This window comes from Diabrotica undecimpunctata, chromosome 4, assembly GCF_040954645.1.
Source record: "Diabrotica undecimpunctata isolate CICGRU chromosome 4, icDiaUnde3, whole genome shotgun sequence".
Lineage (NCBI taxonomy): Eukaryota > Metazoa > Arthropoda > Insecta > Coleoptera > Chrysomelidae > Diabrotica > Diabrotica undecimpunctata.
In genome coordinates, this window is record NC_092806.1 from 136872996 (window position 1) to 136895013 (window position 22018).

The 22018-nt window shown below is 36.2% G+C and overlaps 1 protein-coding gene across 3 annotated transcripts in view; it reads right to left on the reverse strand.

The window, feature by feature from the left end:
* LOC140440098 (uncharacterized) overlaps nucleotides 1–22018 on the reverse strand; it is a 457243-nt gene that overhangs the window by 12412 nt on the left and 422813 nt on the right. For 2 of the 3 annotated variants that reach the window (XM_072530372.1, XM_072530371.1), the window contains one exon: nucleotides 2365–2493. In XM_072530372.1, coding sequence (XP_072386473.1) covers nucleotides 2365–2493 — 129 coding nt within the window. Of the gene's footprint in view, nucleotides 1–2351; nucleotides 2494–22018 lie in introns of all 3 variants that reach the window. The other variant, XM_072530373.1, reaches the window with a different exon arrangement.

Sequence of the window (22018 nt, forward strand, 5' to 3'; positions counted from 1 at the left end):
TAAATATTAAGTTTCAACTCTTAACAGCCCGTTCAAATCGTACCGTCTGATTCGAATTTTGGTTCGAATCGATAAGACACATATTTTTAAATGAGCGTGTTTAGACGATTCGATTGTATTCGAAAATTTAATAACGTCCAAACTCCTGATAATGTCCAAACTTCTACTCCGTATATTAAAGTGCATTCTACCAACTATCTGAACAAATTTTTCTTCATTTGATTTGACAAACTTTTATTCCATATTAGAGAATGTATCTCTATTTTTCTAGCTTTGCCTTTTCCTATTTTGTTTCCATCTTTATTTAACTGAAGTCCTAAGTATCGGCAACGTTTTGTTCTTTGCATCATGTTTTCCTATTGTGAGATACTCAGTTTTCTTAGAATTAATTTTCAGAGCCCATTTTGAGTACGTACTCTTCAAGTAATTTGCTTATCATATGGTTTGCATCGTCCTCATCTTCCTCGACAACCTGGCTGTCCACAAATAAAATTCCCAATTTGATCCCAATCCCATTGGAGTGTAGATCTAAATTCATTGTTTCAGTGCAGAACTGACAGCAATGAATGTTTGACTGCAACATTTATTTGTGTCTCAAAGAAGAAAAATGCGAGACAATGCACCGACCACCGCACCATAAGCCTGATGTATCACACACTTAAAACGTTTTTGAAAATCATCCATAAACGCATTCACCAAATACTTGATATGGATATTGAAGAAACCCAATTTGGATTCCGTAGAGGAGTAGGTACCCATGAAGCTCTCCTTGTATTCAACGTACTAATCCAGAGATGTTTGGATGTGAACCAAGATGTGTACGTTTGTTTCATAGATTATAACAAGGCTTTCGATAAAGTCCGCCACAAAGAGTTAATGGACGTCCTCAAAGCAAAACAATTACAATACAATGACCTTCGAATTATAACAAATCTATATTATAAACAGCAGGCACACATACGCATTAATGAACACACATCAGAAGAATTCGAAATTAAAAGAAGAGTGCCACAGGGGTGTGTATTGTCACCACTACTATTCAATGCATACTCTGAAGAAATGATGAAAAGAGCTCTTGAGGGAGAAACAGCAAGAATAAAGGTCAATCGAACACCCATTAACAACATTAGATATGCGGACGATACTATCATAATAGCAGACAACCTCTAAGACCTCCAATAGCTAATGAACAAGATAGTTGAGTATGTAGAAGAATATGGATCATCAATAAACATCAAGAAAACTTAATTTATGAGGATATCAAAACCCAAAATAATGATGAAAGCCTGACAATTAACGGTAGAACTTTAGAACAATTGAAAACTACAATTATCTTGGCACAATAATTAATCACACAAACGATTACTCCAAAGAAATCAAAGTTCGAATAGAGAAACCACGAACAAACTTCAATAAAATGAGAAAGGTCCTTTGTGCAAGAGAACTTGAAATTAGACTTGAGAGTTAGGCTGGTAAGGTGTTAAAGAAGAATCCTGAAAATATCATGGACCGAGCATGTAACAAACAACGAAATCATGAGAAGAGTCAACAAAAGAATGGAAATATTGGAAACCATCAAGACACGAAAGCTGCAATATCTGGGGCATGTTAACCGTAGTGAACGATACAACATACTTCAGTTAATTATACAACTGAAAATCCAGGGCAAGAGAAGTGTAGGAAGGAGAAGAATCTCATGGTTGCATAACTTGAGGGAATGGTACGGATGCACAGTAATCGAACTATTCAGAGCGGCAGCATCTAAGATCAGAATAGCCATGATAATTGCCAACCTCCGTCACGGAGATGGCACGTAAGAAGCATTGACGTATATTGTGAAGAGTTGGTGACATGCAGCAACTCTGTTTTAGCCCTTTGTTAATTGAAAACATTTATGAGCGGCCGTTCCTTGTTGTTATATAGCTAAAATTGTCTCCACAGAATCACGCCACAACATACTCGGATGTATGCTATCATAAGCTATTTTCGGGTAAATATATAAATTAAGTGTAGTTCATTATCAAATTCTTTAATTTTCTCGATTAACTGTCTTAGAGAAAATAAGTTATTGTTCCGCATGTCGTAACAATTGCAAAATTTAAACACTATGCATAGAATTAGCCTTGTTAAAAGATATCTGACAAACCAGTGATTAGATAAAGAAAACGTTCAACACCTTAATTATTAATAAAATTTCGACTTTTTACAATTATTCAGATCCCAAAATACTAAACAAATCTCGTGCTACTCTGAACTTCACAAGGGCAAAGAAGGAAGTAGAAGAGAGTGCCGAAGTGCCGAAGACGTTAACAAGTGAATCAAAAGTGTAGATACCTGAAAATGAAACTTACACATGTCTCCTACCTTGGAGACTGGGACTTGGCGCTCGACCAGTCGAAGGGAGTCCTAGCAGCGAGTCCAGCACGTCCTCCAACGTCGTCGAACTTGGAGATGGCTTCTGCGTCGTCGTGGATGTCGAGAGGAGTGTGACGTCTAAGGAAATAGATAAACGTTGATGGATTTGCTATTTTCAATATTTTTAATGAAGCAAGAATGTTGCGAATACTACTAATTAGCTTCCAATAAAACATAAGCTAGATTAAGTTAAAATTCATTAATTTTCTAAATTAATTTGTCCAAAAAAAAATGGCCCGAGCTCAACTTCATTGTTTAATGGGCACTACTGTTTATTTACCTTGAACCAATTACAGAACTATTAAATAAAAGTAATATTTTTAAATATTTTATTGTAATGCAATTATTTTATTGTAATATTATTAATTGTATATTTCATGGAAATAAACGTTTATTAACATTATTATTATTATTATTATTAATAACTTTTGCATTTCTGCATTATCAGAGAAGTTCATTTAAGTATCAATGATTTTTTTAAAAGCTTTTGGGAATAAACAACACATTGTCAAATAAGTTCCTTATTATTGACATTTGGAATTCCATGTTTGGAAACTTATTTCAAAATATAAATTTTAAACAAATCTTTAATCATTAAACGGATTAAAGATGGAAATCGCCAGGATCTGCTGATGATCTCAAAAAATTTTGAAGCTAGAGGAGGACCAAATCACAGTTCTTACCAAACGATTTAAGAACATGTATGAAACTCGACATTAACTATTTTTCATACAAGTATTGATACAAAGAGCTCGAGACGTAAATTGCGAAGTCTACGCATGCTTTATAGACTTTGAAAAAGCATTTGACAAGGTGCAACATCAAAAATTATTTCAGATACTGAAGGAATCTAGTATTGATGACAAAGATTTACGCCTAATTAAAAATTTATACTTACAGCAAAAAGCAACTGTACGAGTAGACAACGAAACCTCACAAGAATTCACGATAAAACGGGGAGTACGTCAGGGCTGCATTTTATCACCGACGTTGTCCAATACTTACTCGGAAATGCTGTTTAGGGAAGCTATTTATGGTTTAAGAGAAGGTATAAAAATCAATGGTAAAATCATAAACAATTTAAGATGTGCGGACGATACCGTTTTGATTGCTAATAATGCGGAGGATCTGCAAACATTAATAGACCGTGTAGTGGAAGCCTGTGACAGATACGGCATGAAATTAAACTCTTAGAAGACCAAAATTCCAAAAGACCAAAAAGTAAAAACGACGTAATACAGCACTAATTCACAGCTAATATTGAACCCTTGAAAATAATCGACAAGATTACATACCTTGGATGCAGCCTAAATAAGGAATGGGACCACTCACAGGAAATAAGATTTCGTATAGAAAAGGCGAGAGCTGTCTTCAATCGCCTCAGAAAGATTTTATGTAATATGCACCTGAACATTGATATAAGACCACGAGTCTTGACATGCTATGTATTTTCTACCCTTTTATATGGTGTCGAAGCCTGGACCTTGACGGAAGCAACATCCAAACGATTAGGACCCTTCGAAATGTGGTGCTACCGCCGCATGCTCAGAATTTCCTATATCCATCATGTTACAAACAACACCGTGATCCAACGTATGAATAAAGATCTGGAAATTATGCGTATCGTGAAAATCAGAAAGATGACATACTTAGGGTATGTAATGCACAATCAAAAGTATCAACTAATTCAACTAATTTTACAAGGCAAGATAGAAGGAAAAATATCTCAAGGGCGCAGAAGGACATCGTGGTTGAAGAACATCAGACAGTGAGCAGGAATGACTACCATACATCTATTTAGAGCAGCTGTCAACAAATTTGTATGGACCAACGTGATTGCCAACATTTATAGAGGATAGGCACCAAAAGAAGAAGATGAAACTCGAAGCTCGAACTATGGATTTTTTCAACACAGAGACCTACACAAATACACATGGACACAAAATACGAGAGGGTTAAAATCAATCATAGACTACACAATCATACGACAAAAGACAAATATGATTGTACAAGATGTAAGAGTATTGAGAGGAGCTACCTGTGGAAGCGATCATCACTTATTAAAAGCTAAGATCACATTTGGAGTAAATAAACCTAAAGAAGAAAAAGAAGGAAATGAAAGGGAGAAAGAAATACAGAAGAGGTATAACCTAATCAGCTTAGAACAAGGAAGCGTGAGAGAATTACACAGAAATAGATTAAATCAAAAAATGGAAAATAAACAATTTAATAATAATGAAGAACATTACAATCACATAAAAAGGTGTCTCCAGGAGGCAGCAACAGAAGCCATTGGATACCAAATCCAGAATCAAAGAAAACTTCCATATTGGTTTGACGAAGAAATAGACCAAGAAATAAAGAAGAAAAGAGACCAATATAAAAAATTCCTGAATACAAAGAATATAACGGATAAAATATTCTACAAGGAGTCTCAAGCTAAAGTACAAAAAATGATATGTAGGAAGAAAAATGAAGCATGGCAACAACAGTGTAACATAATAAATTCACATATAGGAGGGCGAAGAAGTACAGAAAGTTGGAGAGTTTTAAAATCTTTACGACAAGATAAGAAGAGAGACATAGTGTCAACAATAAAAATGGATGACTGGGACCAATATTTTGAGAAACTCCTAAGAAAAGATAGACCACAATTTAAAGACAGCAACGAAACACAAAATACAAATATTTTAACCTTGCCTATATAATAACAACGAAAGAAGTGGAAGATGTATGTAGATCTCTAGAAAATAACAAAGCACCGGGTCCAGGTAACATCCCTGCAGAGTTAATTAAACACGGTACAACCAAACTCTATACAAGTTTAGCCAAACTGTTCCAAAACTGCATGAATGACAACCCCAGAGGAGTGGAAAACATCATTTATATCCACTATACACAAAAACAAACAAACAAAAACAGCAGAAGGGATGAATGTTACAATTACAGAGGCATTGCCGCAACAAACTCGATCAGTAGAATATACGGAAATGTAATTAAAAACAGAATAGAAAGCGAATATAAAGACTTAGAGGCTGAGGAACAGGCAGAATTTAGGGCAGGTAGATCTACTGTTGACCATTTGTTTTGCATTACACAGATTATTGAAAAGAAAATAACCGTTAATCAAGAAGTAAATTTATTGTATGTAGACCTACGAAAGGCTTATGATAGCGTACCACATTATAAATTATGGGAAGCGTTAGAGAAAACAAACATAAGCATGAATTTAATAAATGCGATGAAGGAACTGTACGCTAATGCTAACTCAAAGGTAAAGGTTGGAAATAATCTGTCAAGTAGATTCCAAATGAATAAAGGCCTTAAGCAGGGCTGCTGTCTCTCCCCGACATAACTTAAAACTTATCTAGAACAAGCTCTAAAACTGTGGAAGCGCAAATATAGAAATATGGGAATGCCGATTAACAACAATAGCATATACACTTTGTCATTTGCAGATGATCAACTAGTGATAGCACAAGATTATAAAGATATTGAGTATATGACTCGAAGATTAATCGAGTAGTATAAAAAATGGGGTCTTGAAATCAATATCCAAAAAACCGAGTATATGTGTATCGGCGGGAAACAACAGGACCTCATATTGGAAGATGAGAAATTGACATTTAAGGAGAAAAACAACCAAGCAAGAAAAGCAATTTTCCTTCTCCATAGTATCCTTTGGGATCAATCAATCTCTAATAATAACAAGCACAAGATATATAACACAATCATTAAAAGTATAATTACCTACAGTAGTGAAGTATGGCAAATAAAGGACAAGAGAACACTTGAGGCAACGGAAATGGATTTCTGGAGACGTTCAGCTGGAAAATCTAGACTAGAAAGAGTAACGAACAACAGAATAAGAGAAATTATGAAAGTAAAACATACAATAGTAGATGATATTGGTACCCAACAACTCAGATGGTATGGTCAAGTACACAGAATGAAGAACGTTTCCCAAAACAAGTCTTAATGTGAACCCCTCACAGCAGAAAAAAAAAGAGTTGCCCCCCGCCTTAGTTGGAGAGAAGGCATCAATAGAGAAATGAAAGACAGAGACATAGAAGTAGACTTATGGATGAATCGAGAGGAGTGGCAACTGGGTATCGGAAGACGTAGGAGAACGTTTTAAACCGATCTGTATATATGAAACTCGAAGCATACTTGTTTCATAACTAGTTGGAACGGACTGGCTGCTATCAATATTCATCTAAATAAAAAAAAAACACTAGGAAATGCGAGGGCCACCGATTAATTAAGTGAGTCATGCACGTCATTTACTCCTTAAATACCAATCACTCTGTCGAATACACCCAAAAGAAAAGAACGCATAACAAGAACACGTCTTAACAAAAAAATCATGGAAAATCTTTTCTAGCTACTCCATGATAATGTAGGAATGCTTAAGTATATAGTCGTATATTTTAAAATAAAATTTTGATTGCTCCTTAGAATTGCCTGTGTTTTATTGGAATATTTCGTCGACGTTTTTTTTAAAGCTATACTTAATCTACACTGAATGTTATGTTTAATAGACGACTGTAAAATAAATCATTAGTTTTAATGTGCGTACAAACATTAAAAAAGCACTTAGTTTTCATATAACCTCTCATAAAATGCATTTTCAAATACTACATCTGGGGATTAAAATAAAAAAACTTTTTAAAATAAAAGCCCTAAATATCAAAAACCCTTTTTCACAAAATATGTTTGTATACTTTTTACGAAAGTTGCAGGCAATTTAGAGCTCTATATATAAATTATTGTAGTGGAAACCTCCTCTTCTTCAGATCTCTGTCACTTGTAAAACCTTTTTGTATAGCTCAGAGAACAGAAAATGATATTATTAAATCGTTTTCGTTCATGGCCACCAAAGCAGGTGGCACCTCTGTACGCAAACCACTGCAGTGGTCAAGTTTTAGGAGACACTCGTTGGACTTTTTGAGTTTGAATGTGTATCAGCCCGAGTGTCTGATACGGCAGGGATATGTTGAAATGAGTCAAAATAGTCTATTGATATCAATTCGAGCGCAAAATTTTTACTTTTCGACCACTTTTAAAGGGGAGGGGAAGGCGTCCACGGATTTTTACGAAATTTTAGAATATCATTGTACCAAAGTAGCATATAGCTATTTTTAAGCATTGTAGGTGCCCCTGGGCCGGAGATGTACCCCTCGAAATGGTCAAAATAGCCCTTTTTACCCTATATTTGAAGAGCTTTATCTCTATACCCAGTAGACCGATTTTAATTCACAATATCTCATTTTTTTTTGTTATAATTTCAACTTTCTGATAAAATAATTTACAAAAGTTTTATTTTATAGGTCAAAAAGAACGAAAAGAAAACTAATTAATAATTAAATACTGTTTACACAATTAATAATTAGGTAAACAGGTAGATTAAAGAATTTTTAAATACCTTTCAATCCAGCATTGGTAATTTCGTAGATTCGAAGATACAGCTGTTTAAACATAGCTAGTTTTTCGAGAATCGTATTTTTTATCATTTGTAAACTAATATTACTTGCTCCTGATGGACAGTTCGATGTAAATATCACGATCGAATTGTTTTCTAAAGCCCCTTTGTCTGATTCTTCTCGAGCGACGATGGTAAATAAATGGTTAAAGTGTAGAGTAAAAATTCTAGTTTTATAGACAGCTACTGATAATTACACTCTAGTTGTTGGTTAGGTAACTTTCTAGAATAGACTGCCCTCAAATGAGCTCAAATCCCCAATTTATAATTTCACAAATAATGTATTTCTCAGCACAGAGGTTAATGCTTCTATCATACTAACAAACTTTGAACTATGAGCTTACAATACAATTCAATCTAGGCCGTTATTGCAACACTTATGAAGTTCAATTAGAAAATATATTATTTGGCAATTTATTAAGTTTGGAGATTTGCAGGTTGAATGGACTCTAATTATTAAAATATTACTCGATATGTTTCACAATGTTTCAACTATACATGGTGAAACTATAAAAGTTTAAGAAGTTAAAAATAATCTGAGATTACAAATTAAGGGAGTAATTTGTGATTTAACATATTGGCCACTATATAAAAGAAACAGACGACCAATAGAAAATATCTAAACACATATAAAATAATAATAATATAACAAAAATCATAACACTAATTCACTCGGTTTTTGAATTATTATCTCACCCGAGGAACTGTCGCGGTGAATATCTGCCTGCGTTGAGTCTAGACATGCATATTCAGTGCAATTTTAACCGTCAAGCAACGCCTGGGTTCTCAGACCCCACCAGACCAAACAAGAGATATATTTTTTTGTGACTGGTAAGTTTACTTTTTTGGATTTTTGAGTAATTTATTAACTTATTTGGTCCAATATGTATGATTAAATGTGTTAAACTAATGATGCCACAAAATTCATTTGATTTGAACGTACTCAAAAGTTTGGGGAGATTTAGGGCTGCACACCCCCCTTAAAATTTTTCTGTGCGCTTAGATTTTGTTGTTTCTTCTGTCTGAAAAATACTTTCAGAACAAGAAAGTAACGTGTCCATTTTTATTACAAAATGTCAAGTAGTTTAGGAGATAATACAAAAAACAATTTTTATTTTGTAACTTTAAAGGGCTGTAACTTTTTTGTGTACACTTTTGTACTAAGGTAAGTTGGAATCAATCAATTTAGTTTTGTCCCCGGAATGCGTGATTTAATTTATAACATACCTTTTTGAAACACCCTGTATAGATAGTTGATTTATATCTTATTGTGTGGGAATTATCATCTTAAATTTTATTTTCTCGCAGCTAGAAATAGAAGCATCTAGAACAAACGATTTAATTTGGCACGCTCTGTATAATTGTTTATCAATGCCTTGTAATTTCGAAGGGTTTCATTATTTATTCAAAACTAAACAGTATGTACAATGAACAATTGTTTTGTACTCTACTTTTGGACGTTATAATTTTCATTACAAAGGTTAATACGATCAACAGGGTCAATGTTTTTACTCGCCTACGATAAATTTGCAGTTAGCATTTTCTCCGTGTAGCTGTTTGTATTTTATGATTATATCTATGCTGTAAAAGTGTAAAGTATAGTACTTAAAAAACGTAGAACGTTAGTGAAAGATTATAAATTGTTAGTTTTATTAGTTGGTCATGATGAAGTGCAATTAATTTTGTTGTTAGTAAAGTAAGCCGATATTTATGCATTATGTAGAAAGTAATGTCAGTTAAAATTGAAATAATTCGTATTAATTCCACCGTTTTTTTTTTTCAAAATTAACTAAAAGTGTATATGAAATTAATATACTATTAATTAAAAAGATCAAAAATGGATAATAAGGTTCATTTGATATATTAACAAAACACCAACAAAGTAGAATTCGAAGATTTCTTGGTTAACGAAACCAAACTTCAGATTTTTGCTTTAATCTGTGCCTTCTACAAATTGCAAGGTAAAACAGACGATAAAAAAGATATAAATGAAGACAGGGGGAATCTAAAAATTGAATTCCACGACATATCTTCTCATCTAAGCAAAAATCTTTGGTATACTGGTTTCTTGTACTCATAAAGAGTCAACCGAAATAAAAGAAAAGACATTTAAGATTTAATTTCACGTATATTGCCTCTGTATATTCGCTTATATGTATTTCAACCTACCAGGATTGTCACGTTTGCATAATTAAACCAGTCAAAATGGACTTAGGGTTGCACAATTTGCAACAGCAAATAATTTTGTAGTTGTCAGCACTAACTTCCAGAGAAAAGATATCCATAAAGGAACAGGAACCAATGAAGACAATCAAATTGACCACATCCTCACCTCAAAAAGATGGGAAACAACCATAACTAATGTCAGAACGTATCGCGGGGCGAACTCTGACAGATCACTATCTTGTGGGGGCAAGATTGCGGCAGAAAATCGTGACCGTGGCAAAAGGGAAAAATAGCCAAAGTAAAAATTGGAATTTTGAAGGATTCAAAAGTCCAACAAAGACACAAGAATAACAAAATACTCTCCAAATAAAACTCAACGGAATCAGAGAGGAAGATACTGCAGAGGAAGAATGGAGACAATTAAAAACAATACTAACGGAATCTGTAGAGGAAACTGTCGGAAAAGCCAAAAGGCAAAGAAATGCGGAATGGTATGATGATGAATGCAGAACTGCAGTAGCGAAAAACAGGCAAGCTAGGCTTAACCAACTTCAAAAAAACACAAGAAATAGCAGAGAAATTTATAACGAAAAGAGAATACAAATTACTAGAATATGCAGAAGAAAAAAAGAGAGGCTTTGAAAAAGCAAGTACAAGAAATCCTAGAACATAACAACAGACACGAGAGCAGAAAATTCTATAAAAGAATAAAAGAAAGCACATAGTCATTTCGACCAAAATTGACAATATGCAAGTAAGAGGACGGAGAACTACTAACAGAGAAACAAAAAATTATAATGAGATGAAAAGAATACTTTGAGGGAAACCTAAATGCAGACAATGGAAATGATCAAAACGAGACAATATATTTTACGGCGGAGCAGCACATTGAAAATCCGAGTTATGAAGAAGTAGTTTAAATAATAAAAAAACTAAAAAACAGTAAAGCGCCAGGAACGAAAGGAGTTTCGGCAGAATTGTTGAAATATGGAGGATCCGAACTCTGGGGAAGAATTCATTACCTGACAAAGTTGGTATGGATCAAGGAGCAAATGCCGGAGGAATGGGCAGTTGGTCTTATACAGCCAATATATAAAAAATGAGATAATAGGGAATATGAATTACATTGCTAAATGTAATATACAAAATCCTTTCTGACATTATCTACACTATATTGTCATAATACTCCGAAAATATAATTGGTGATTATCAAAATAGATTCAGACCAAATAGAGCCACTACAGACAACATATTCATACTTAGAACAATACAAGAGAAAGCTTATGAATAGGTATAACATAGAACTATATAATATGTATATAGACTTTAAATAAGCTTTTGATAGTGTGAAAAGAGACAAAATGCTGGAAGACCTCCGAAATCTAGGTATACCAAAAAAATATATCAGCCTCATAAAAATAACGTTGCAGGGTTCAAAATTCACAGTTAGAGTAGCTGGAGAAATGTCTCCCTTGTTTGACATCAACATGGAGGTGAGACAGGGAGACGCACTTTCAACCATGCTGTTCAACCTAGTTCTGGAAGCAGTCATCAGAAAAAAACCAATGTAACCGGCCATATAAACACCAAAACAGTACAAATTACTGCATATGCAGACGATGTCGCCATTATTAGTAGAAGCAAGATATGACTAATGGAAACGTTCAAGGAAATTGATCCTGAAGCACAAAAAAGAGGGCTTAAAATAAACGAAACAAAAACTAAGTACATGACCATCAAAACAACAACTGAGAATAAAAATAATATAGCAATAGACAACTATACTATTGATGTAGATGGTAGATGCCTTCACATATCTGGGCATACAAATCGATAAGAAGAATTCCATAAGTAGCGAAATTAATGCACGTATTTCCAGTGAAAATCGTAAATATTATGCTAATAAAAGATTGATGACATCGAAACTATTAGACAAAAGAACCAAAATGACTATCTACAGAACTTTGATTAGAGCCGTAGTAACCTATGGTTGCGAAACCTGGAGGAAGCCCAACTCAGGACATTCGAGAGATAGATACTGAGAAAAGTATATGGGCCGGTGCAAGAGGAAGACGGCACATGGAGAATCAGGAGAAACGACAAGGTTAATAAACTGAATGAAGGGTATGACATTGTAAGATTTGTGAAAAGTCAAAGACTGTTCAGCGACAAGGAGACATGAAAACGACAACGATGTTACAGTTACAGAAGCCGGTAGGAAGGCGGAAAAAGGAAAGCCCAGTCCGAGATTGTTGGATGACGTGGAACACGACCTGAAAACCATGAATAAAAGACAATGGAGGAAAAGGGCCCAAGAGAGATCTGAATGGAAGGACATAGCCAGACAGGCAAAGACCCATCCAGGGTTATGATACCAAAACAAGAAGAAGAAGAAGGATTCATCAGAGCGACTGGTACAGAAGCTCTGATGAATCTTGGTAGGATGAAATACGTAAAACCGAATATCCAGAGGCACTATACGTGAAATGAAATCTTAATTATCTTTTTTCTTTTTTTTTTTTGATATATTAACAATGATAGAAGTTATTCAGAGTGTCTTTTTCTTTTATTGTCCTATCCAAACTACTTTCAGAGTAACCATGAAGGCGCTATTAATGCATTTAACAATCTCTTAAGTAAAAAAATATTACCAAAACAATAAAACATGGATCACACAAGAAGTTAAATCTTCTTCAGATCGTCTACAGGATTTGGATACTTTGTGTAAGGCATACCCTGAGCTAAAAACTCTATATAGACAAAAAAATATCAGCTCAAAGTTCTTGTTGAGACCACAAAAAGTCAGTTTTATTTTAACAAAATCTCTGAATCATCTAACAAAAACAAAACCACATGGGTTGTTATAAATAAACTTAATGGAAAACAAAAAAAAAAACATAAATATCTATCTAAAAATAGGTGATAATAAAATTACAGATTCAGATATAATATCAAACAAATTTAATATTTATTACTTTATAAATGTACAAGAAGATAATTAGTAAAATAATTAAACCGGAATTATTAAATGAAACTTTGAGACTCACAATACAAGGAAGAGGATCTTTTGACCGAAGGCAGAATTCTTAGTTGAACCTCTACGTGATTGGCATCAATGCAGATCGATTGTTATTAGTCATTAGTCATTATTATTGCCAACCTCCGTAGGGAGACGACACTCTAAAAATAGTGGGCAGGGCATCTGGCCGAAGCAAATGAAAGCTACGATGTAAGACGTACTCTATTAGCAAAACTCGAGGCAATTAGACGAAGAGTTAGACCAACATTGAGATGGACGAATGGAGTGGATAGTGTTGTCAGGAAAATCAGTGTGGCAAAATGACACCAAGGTGCAAAGAATAGGACCGAATGGACAAATAAGCTTAGGAAGGTTGATGCTAAACTAGGGTCATAGTACCAATGATAATGATGATCTAGTGTGGCAGAAATGGTACTTTTTGTATATTCTACAAATTGGAAACTGGAACTTATGCATTACCTGTTTTGGGGTGTTTTCATTAAAATTATGTCATTTGGGTTTTTAGTGTCGATCCTATTGTTCGCACTGGTGTATAGTTAAATTAAAAAAGTTTTATTAAAAAAATTGTTATTTTTAAACATCTTGCACAATATTTACTAAAATATTATGTCAAAGCAAGAGAAAACTAAAATAAATTACAAAATCAAACGATTTATTACTCTAAATGTTACTAAGGTCAACAACCAATTAGATGATTAGTTTAAACAACGATATTTTTCAATTAAAACGCAACTAAGTCCTCAATTCACAGCGACAATATTTTATTTATAACGGTAAATTATCGGTTAAGATATTTAGGTATTTTACCATGTAAGTCAAAAATAATTAATCAAAAAAAATTATAGAATGAAATAATAAATTATAATAAACAATCAAGGTACTTATTGGATTGATGCAAAACATGTATTTGTTTTCCCTTTCTCTATGACTTACTCATACAGTATACATACTCAGTATACATGTAATGATCTAATTCTTGGATTACACATAACTTATGTAAATGGAAACGCTGATTTGCTGATATCGATGATCAGTGGCGCACTCAGAGGGGGTTTTGGGGGTTATTCCCCCCCCCCAGGACCCTATTCCGACACTGTTACTCACACATGGCAAATTCTAGGTGAGCTACTGTCGATGATATCAGGGATACGTGTTTTTCAATTTTAGCATCTTGAGTGCTATGCACAAAAAATAAAGTCAATGACAAATAAGAACAAATTCAATAATTCACCGAACAGTATAAAAGATAGAGATATAAATCTTATCTCGGAGCTATCAAGGATCTTAAAAACAGAAATTCTATGTAGAAAAATTATTTGCATCGGACAGGACTATGATCAGCTATAAGGAGAAGGAGAAGCAGGATCTTCTATTCTTAAATCTGAGATAGAAGATGCCATTTCAGCACTAAAAACAATACGACTGTTGGTCTGGACAATATACACTGCAAAATTCTAAAAATCCTATGTATATCAGACAAAGAATTTCTTGATAATCTAGTTGCACTTTTTAACAACATAGTCGGATATAATACTAAAAAAATCCCGGAGGACTGGGTGCAGTCGACATTTATTACAATCACAATGAAACCAAATGGCCAGTTCTGTGATAACTACGGACTTAAACATGAAGAATATAAATATAATATAACTGAATCAAAATATTCATAGATCTCATTTTGGCTTTCGGAAAGCACTTGGAACTAAAGAAGCAGTTTTAGCTTTCCAAGTGGTTATAAAGCGGCGTAGAGACGTTAATAAGGATAAGTATTTGTATTTTGTAGATTTTATAAAAGCATTTGGCAATGTCAATCATAAACAACTAATAGATATTCTACGAAATAAAGGTATTGACGACAAGGAAATTTGGATTATGGCAAACCTATACAGGGGTCAAACAGCAAGAGCAAAAATTTGCAATGCACTTACTGAAAGCGGGAGGAGAATTTTCGAGAGGGTGTTGTATCTTATTTATACACCTCTTCAATATTTACCCTAAGAAATTATTTAAAAAGTGTATGAAAAATTCAACAGAGGGTGAAAAATTTAACGGTGAGAACGAACAACATAAGGCATGCCGATACCACGGTGATAATTTCCAGTAGCATAGATGAATTACAACAGGCAATAGAAAGGGTTAATTTTAAGAAGGCAAAATGGATGTCTTCCACCATCTCACCCAAGTTATTTACTTTGGCATTAGAAAATGTCTTCAAAAAACTAAATTGGGCCGAAAAGGGATTAAAAATAGATGAAGTATATCTTAACCATTTGCGTTTCGCAGACGACATAGTACTAATAAGCTCAGATATCCATGAACGAAAATCAATGCTACAAGATTTAAATCACAAATAGAATCAAATATGATTAAAAATGAATCTCGACAAAACAAAGATATTAAGCAACAGCCTAGAAAACATCACGATAGATAACATCAATATAGAAAAGGTAGAACAATATATATATATATATATATATATATATATATATATATATATATATATATATATATATATATATACTTAGGACATGCAATTAAAAACGAAAAGGAAAATCAAACCCTAGAAATTAAAAGAAGGACACAATTGTCAGGGGCTGCTTTTGGTAAGTTGAGCTTCATTTTAAAAGACAGAAAAATCCCAATACACTTAAAACGAAAAACCTATGACACTTGTATACTACCAGTTGCAACTTATGGGTTGGAAACTATGGCAATAACAAGAAAAATGGCAGAACAATTAAGAGTAACTCAACGGGCCATGGAGAGGGCCATGTTAAATATAAGCCTCAGAGACAAAATTCCTAACACCGAAATACGTCAAAGAAGTAAAGTAACCGACATCATGGAAAAATAGCGACATTGAGATGGCAATGAGTAGCAGATGTAGCAAGACAAGACACCAACAGATGGTCTCATAAAGTGACATTCTGGAGACCTCGAGAAACAAAATAAAGCATGGGAAGACCCAAAAAGAGATGGATAGACGATATAACAGCTGTAGCTGCAAAGCATTGGATGAGAATTGCAAAAGATAAGAATGCGTGGAAGCAATTGGAGGAGGCCTATGTCCAACAATGGATAAATGAAGGCTGAAGAAGAAAATGGATGGTGATAAGCAGAAACATACGAATTGACCGTGTAGAATCTTAGATTATACACGGTACAAGAATAGTACAAGATCCCACTGCAGCATCACTACGTTCATAACGTAGTTCACCAAACTCACATTTTTATATACATTCAAAATTCAAAATTCAAAATTCAGAATACAATATATTGAGACTACAGAATACATACAAATAATATGTTTTTTATATCAAACTAAAGTTTTTTTTTTTAATATAATGATATAAAGTTGCCTTATAAAAAATGGTCGAAAATTATGGTTGCCAGCTGTTAAAAACGAGTGGTATCAAAGATAAAGTAAACGTCAGCTAGCTCGCGACGCTACTGGTTTGAAGTGTGGCCGTACCGACGCGTTTTTCGTATATCCTTGATCAAACATGTCACCAACATGGAGGTAATCCACAGAATTGAAAAAGAAATCGTGAACAAAATTAAGCAAAGAAAACTTGAATATCTAGGCCATATATTAAAACACGATAAGTAACGTCTACTTTAATTTATTATCCAGGGAAAAATAGACAGCAGGCGAGGGTCAGGTAGGGGAAGATATGTACTGCATATTTTTCAGAAAATGTTACAAATCAGATAGTTTTCTTTCAAGTAGTCCTAATACTATTCTGCTCATGCCTACCAGCATAACAAAACGAATAATTTTCTCATTACCCCACTCGGCATCTCTTATCCAAGGTATGAGTGAGAAATGTTTCGGGGATCTGCATTTTAATCAGTAATAATCTAATAGAGAAAGTTGGGACATTGTGTTAAGTGGCTAGCCTAGACTAGGGTTTTTTCAACGTTAAAGAATTTTCAAAATTTTTGGAGAGTATAACGGATGAATCCATTCAAGTTTTGTACAAATTCAGATTGGCTACGAAACTACAAAATATTAGAAAAGAAAACAAGACAAGGAAGAACTATACTGTAAAATAAAAGACTGTATACATAATGCAGCATAAGAGGCTATAGGGTATAAAGAAAATGTGCGAAACCAAGATCCAGAGTGGTGGTCAGAATGTCGCCCAGCTTGCTGAATTGTGATTGGTCAAATGGCAACAGTAATTGCAGCCAATCATAATTCAGAAGTCTGTTGCTCATTTTCTGAATTATCGTTGGTCGAAATGCATCCGAGCTGCAGCCAATGATAATTCTGAAAATTGGGCATTGGTCGCCGTGCCTGGTCAATCGTAAAAAGGTCCAAAACGACCGTTACGATTGACCTACTTTTTTATGCATAAAAGAAGTGCACGACGGCCAGGAAATCAGACCGGGTCAGGATATGTCCGCTGGTCCAGCCTTCTAGGCAAGTAAGATCCTCTGGTTGATTCAGTTCCTAGAGAGTTCTTGTTTTTTTTCTTTCAGCTCACCTCTAAAACCCGGAACCTAACGTTCCACATCTTTAACTACGGTTTGTCTACAAACCACGGCGGCCATTTTTGAAGGATTTATCTATGCTTTTTGACTTAGTCAAATTTGCTAATAAATTCCTTTAAGAGCGTCGCCATTTTTCGCCGAATTAATCTGTGTTTTTCGACTTAGTCAAAATTCTGATTATTTCGGCATTCTTACAAGTCATGTAAGAAAATATTCTCTTACAGATTTGCTAAGTCCCTACTTAACGGGACTTAGTCACCGAACGTGCATATATCCTTTTACAAAGTTTTTTGAGATTAAATAAAGACTACCTTTTGTGTTTTATTTTTCTCTTTCAGGGATATATATACTGCTATATATTTACTTGTGAAAATAGACGATTTAAACTGTGTTTTATTTCCCCTTTATTTTCAGGTACACTGCAAACGTAAGTACTTGTACTTTGACTCTGATATATATATGTATTTTGCTACTTGTATATTTAAACTCTAAATATAACTTTGATATATATCTGTATATATAAACTTGTATGCTATTTCTTTTATTTGTTTCTTTCCCCAGGTACACTATTAAAATTACTTGTATTTCTTTGACTTTGATATATGTAATTGCTACTTATATATTTGAATATAACTCCTTGATATATATAACTTGTATACCATTTCTTTTATTTGTTTCTCTTTCCAGATACACTATTAAAAAATACTTATACTTTTTCCTATCTTTGAATTTATATTTTATTTTACACTGTTAAAAATTTCAATTTTTATTTTATTATTTTATGACCATAATATTTGTCGTTTATTTCATTTTTGAATTGATATATATTATTTATATTATTTATGCCTATTTGCCACTATTTGTCTATTTCCTACAGGTCCGATTGACTTATAAAATTCTGTTGAAAAATAATTTGAATTTTTGCCTGTAGTTATTTTTACAGTGTACTTCTTCCCCTTTTTATTGCTGATTATTCCGATTGGCATAACGACCGACATCCCAGTCCTTATCCCAAGTCCCTAGCTCAACTCCTTCCCACTCTAAATATTTTGACAGGTGACATTCTCCCTAGTTATTAATTTCAAATTTGTTTATATTTGATTTATTATTGATAAATAACGTTCATTACTTTTCAGATTCTTAGTTTAGAACTAATTGGTATAATTATTCTCCCGATTTCCGGATCTGGAGATAATTATACGTCTCTTTCAGGTTCTTAATATAAGTTATATATTATATCAATTTCTTCTTGTTATATATATACTGTGTACTTGTTTAATAAACTTTATTATTACTGTTTTATTCTTTTAAAAAGGCATTAATCCCTAGCTAGGTCACAATGGCCTCCGACAGAGAGCCTTACTCTCTGAGGTCACTCCACCAAGCGACGGATAGAGCGGATAACTTGCCTTCTCCCTCTCTAGAAAGAGATGGGAGTTACTCTAGTTACCGACATGGCGCCCAACTCTACGATAGAACATCACCACACCCTGAGACAACGGAGTGCTCACCACCGCCTGCGACGTCAGGCCTTCCTTCCACAACGGAGACGACAGCCCCAAGTCCACCACAGCCTGCGACGTCAGGCAATGCAGATCTAACACAGATGCTAGCAGCCCTAACACAAGCAGTAACGGCCCTAACCCTGATGCAAGGACAGACGGTTAAGATTGAGTATCCACCAGCACCACCAGCACCAGCACCTACACCACGATGGAGACCAGCATTAAAGAAGTTCAGCGGAGCCGAACATGAGAGCCCGGAGGAATTCGCCGCAGCAGCCACGGACCACCTCCTGGAGATGGCGATCGAGAAGAGGCACTGGACGGCATATCTTCTAGAGCATGGCCTCGAAGGGGAGGCGGCTGCGTGGGCAAAAACACACACAGACACCAGGATGGACTACACTTCCTTCTTCAAAAGACTAATGGACCATTTCAGCCATTCGTCCAAATTCACCAAGTTGCTGGCCAAACTATACGGTCACAAACAAAGACAAGAAACAGCGGCAGAATTCATAAATCAGAAGATGGCCCTGTTCAACCGAGTTGCACCAGATACCCCAGACGAGGAGCGCTGCGAGATCATCCTCGACCAGTTGCGCCCTAAAATAAGGAAATACCTACGAGGCAATCCACCACGTACCGAGGAAGACCTACGGCGGACAGTGGACGAACTAGAAAGGGACATACGAGTCTCTACTCCCTCAGCATCAAACCAAAAACAAGAGAGACCGACTCCCAAGCCGGACCGTCCTCCACAGCCACAGCAGGACCGTCCACAGTATCCACCACGTCACGACCGCCCCAGACAATCCGAAACCCTTAATGAATGGCGCAACAGGGGTAATAACCGCAACCAAGGCGGTAATAGCAGCCACTACAACAATAACAATAACAACTCCAACCGTAATAACAACAATGGCCGCAACCAACCCAACCAACAACAAGGAGGTCGTCCTACACCTCCACCAAGAAGTAATCCACCACGTCCAGACCAGGGAAACTCCGACGGGGGCACCGTCGAACACTAAGTCCCAAGACCAAGGTGCCCCAGCTGAACATCCTCCAGGTAGCCGCTGCTTCCTCACCACCACCCGAGATTTCCGTTGAAATCGACTCAGTCAGGATGATGGCCCTGATAGACTCCGGTGCAAGTCATAACTTCATCCGAGCGGGCCTTATCGAGACGGCAATGGTGCAGAACACTACTACCAGAGTCCAGCTGCCCAAAAGAAGCCAGTCACTCCACACTCTAGGCTTCGTAGAAGTGGACGTTCGCTTCTCCGACGAATTCACAAGCAGAATCCAATGCCAACTTGTAGATGATCTCCACCATGACCTGATTCTTGGCATGTCATGGCTGACGTCGAGGGTGCCCTGATAGACCCTCAACCGGAGGTGCATCCACGTAGGGACCGACAGCCGCCACATCTTGTTCTGGGAGTCGTCTACAAAACTAACATCTAGCAACAACGTCCACCTCCTACGAGACGACCAGGCCCCAAGTTTCGCAGTGACTGAAATCCACAGCTTCTGAAAACGTACCAAGACGTTTTCGACGACAGAGTCCGTCAACCTACCACCAAGGCCACGCAGATGGCCATCAAACTGACTGACTCTACTCCCATCAACACCAGGCCGTATAAGTACTCCACGGCCAAAAAGAAAATAATGTACTCAGAGGTCCAGGACATGCTCTCGGCGGGCGTGATACGTCCAAGCAGAAGTCCGTACAACAGCCCAGTTGTAATCGTCACCAAGAAGGATGGAACTCCTCGATTTTGTGTCGATTACCGCAAAATCAATGCAATCACCGTGGACGAGGTTTCAAACTTACCACCCATTCACGACAGCATAAAGGAACTAGGCTCAGCAAACATCTTTACCACCCTCGACCTGAAGAGCGGATTCTGGCAAATTCCGCTGGCCGAGGACAGCAAACAGATCACAGCTTTCAGCCTTCCTGATGGGTCCCAGTTTGAATTCACGGTGATGCCATTTGGGTTGAAGAACGGACCTGCAGCTTTCAGAAGCTGGTGACCACCGTCTTCGCCGGCTTCGTGGACGAATTTGTAAAGGTATACATGGACGACATCATCGTCTACTCGTCCACCTGGGAGGAGCACCAAAAGCACCTCCACCTGGTCCTGGAACGTCTACGCACTCACGGCCTGTGGGTGTCCTTAAAGAAATGCCAGTTCGCCGCCAAAGAACTGGACTACTTGGGCCATACCATCACTTCACAAATACACAACCAATGGAAAGACATCGAGACAAGATCCAAGGGTTCACGACTCCAAAGACTCTCCGCCAACTGAGGTCTTTTATTGCACTGCCAGCTGGCTACGAGACTTCGTACCAAACTTTGCGGAGATGGTGACCCCGCTGACTGATCTAACAGCGGAAAACACCGTTTCCAATGGAACGAAGTAGCTGACAGGGCATTCAATAACATCAAGAATGCCATTGCCAATAAGTTGGAATTACAACGGCCAGATGCTAGCCTGCCCTTCAGCCTTCAGACGGACGCGTCTGAGATAGGTATGGGCGCCGTATTATTCCAAGGCGAACCTGACAACAGACGGATCATAGCATATGGTTCCACTAAGCTCAAACCAGCTGAGAAGAGGTACCATATTAATGAAAAAGAATGTCTCGCCGTCATATGGGCCCTAAAACGATTCAAGCATTTCCTGCAGGACCAGGCCTTTACACTATACACAGACAGCAGAGCTCTACTGTGGCTGGACCGCTACAAAACAGACAAAGCCAAGTTATCACGATGGGCTCTGCTGCTTCAAGAATTTAACTTCAAGGTGATCCACGTCGCCGGTAGAGACAACCAGCTGCCAGATCACTTATCACGCCATCCGACCACCGAGGAGGAGACGATCCACGACCCTGACGCCTGAAGTC